The following is a 1,432-nucleotide window of genomic DNA, read 5'->3' as shown; positions in this document are numbered from 1 at the left end:
TTATAAACCAATGCCTTTCAGGTCACAGGGGAGGGTGGCCTGGGTGGCCTGGGGGCTCTGGCAGCAGGGGAACTGAGCCCTAAAGCAGTCCCTCAGCTCTCTGTTGAAAAGGAAGCACACGACAGGGTTGATGCCGGCCTGCGCGAAGGTCAGCCACACGGAGGCCGTCAGGTAGGCCTGGGGGACCGCGCCCGGCCGCACCAAGACCCGCAGGTAACTGGCCACGACGTAGGGCCCCCAGAGGAGCAGGAAGAGCAGCGTGACAGCATAGAACATCTTGCACAGCCTCTTCTCGGTCTTGAACTCCTCAAGCACGAGGAGGCGGCGGGCCCCGCGGCCCGGCCCCGCGGGCCGGATCCCCACCAGTGCCGGAGGCGTGGGCCCGCGGCCGAAGCCCGCCGTCCAGTTGGCGGCCGCCTGGCCAGTGGCGCCAGGGCCGTGGAAGGTCCAGTCGTGGCTGACGGCCGGCACGAGGCGCGCGGGCCGCATCTTACGGCGGTCGTGGATGAAGAAGAGCAGGCGGAGGTAGACGAGGTGTGTGGCGCCCACCACCACGGCCAGCAGCAGCAGGAAGCCGAGGGCCCCGGGGGCGCCGTCGGGGCGCTGCTCCAGGGCGCACGGCGCATCCTCGTCGTCGCCGCCACCGCCGTCCAGCACCGGCGGGAAGGCCGCGGCCAACGCCAGCGCCCAGGCAGCGCACACCAGCATGGCGGCGCACGGCCACCCGGCCAGGCGCTCGGCGTAGAAGCGGTGGTGTGCGATGGCCAGGTAGCGGGTAACGCCCACGCCAAGCAGCAGGAAAGCGGCGTGGAAGCAGAAAAGCGCGGCCAGAAAGGCGAGCAGTTTACAGCCGAGTGCACCCGGCGGTGTTCCCGCAGCAGCCGCGGCCCGCCGCGCTGCCAGCATGACGGCCGGGAGGCAGGCGAGAGCGCGCAGCCCGTCGGCCAGACACAGGTCGAGCAGCAGGTAGTACGGGGCGCGGTGCAAGCTGCGCTCCCGTACGATGAGCAGCGCGAACAGCACGTTGCCTGCCAGGCTCACGCACAGCAGCAGGCTCAGCGTGGCCAGCTTGAGGCCCAGGGCTGCCGCCTCGCCACCGCCACCGCCGCCGCCGCCGCCGCCGGGTTCGCTGGCATTCGCCATCACGGCCTCTCCAGGCCGTGCGCTCCGCCCCGGGGCCGACCTCGACCTCGCCGCTCCCGCAGGCCTCTTGACCCGGCGTCCGCCGCCTTGCGGGCCCCCGGGCAAGCTCGCAGGCCGGTGAGGCTCAACCCGTGCCCGGCCAGTCCCTCCTCGGCTCCCCGAAACGTCGCCGCGCTGCCATCGCCGCCATCTCAGGAATGGTGCGCGCAGGAGGCGACGGCCACTCCCTGCGCCCTGGGCGCCGCGGGCTTCAGTGCGGACAGGGCCGCGGCGCCGCCCGCAGACCCCC

The 1,432-nt window shown here is 72.4% G+C and overlaps 1 protein-coding gene across 1 annotated transcript; it reads right to left on the bottom strand.

Moving 5' to 3' along the window:
• Positions 1-1,143, bottom strand: GPR27 (G protein-coupled receptor 27). The gene has a single exon (XM_006874628.1). The coding sequence runs from the start codon at positions 1,141-1,143 to the stop codon at positions 1-3; it is 1,143 nt and encodes a 380-aa protein (XP_006874690.1).
• Positions 1,144-1,432: the final 289 nt, after the last annotated feature.

Source organism: Chrysochloris asiatica, unplaced genomic scaffold (assembly GCF_000296735.1).
Source record: "Chrysochloris asiatica unplaced genomic scaffold, ChrAsi1.0 scaffold00290, whole genome shotgun sequence".
NCBI lineage: Eukaryota > Metazoa > Chordata > Mammalia > Afrosoricida > Chrysochloridae > Chrysochloris > Chrysochloris asiatica.
This window is presented reverse-complemented; position numbering and strand designations above follow the sequence as displayed.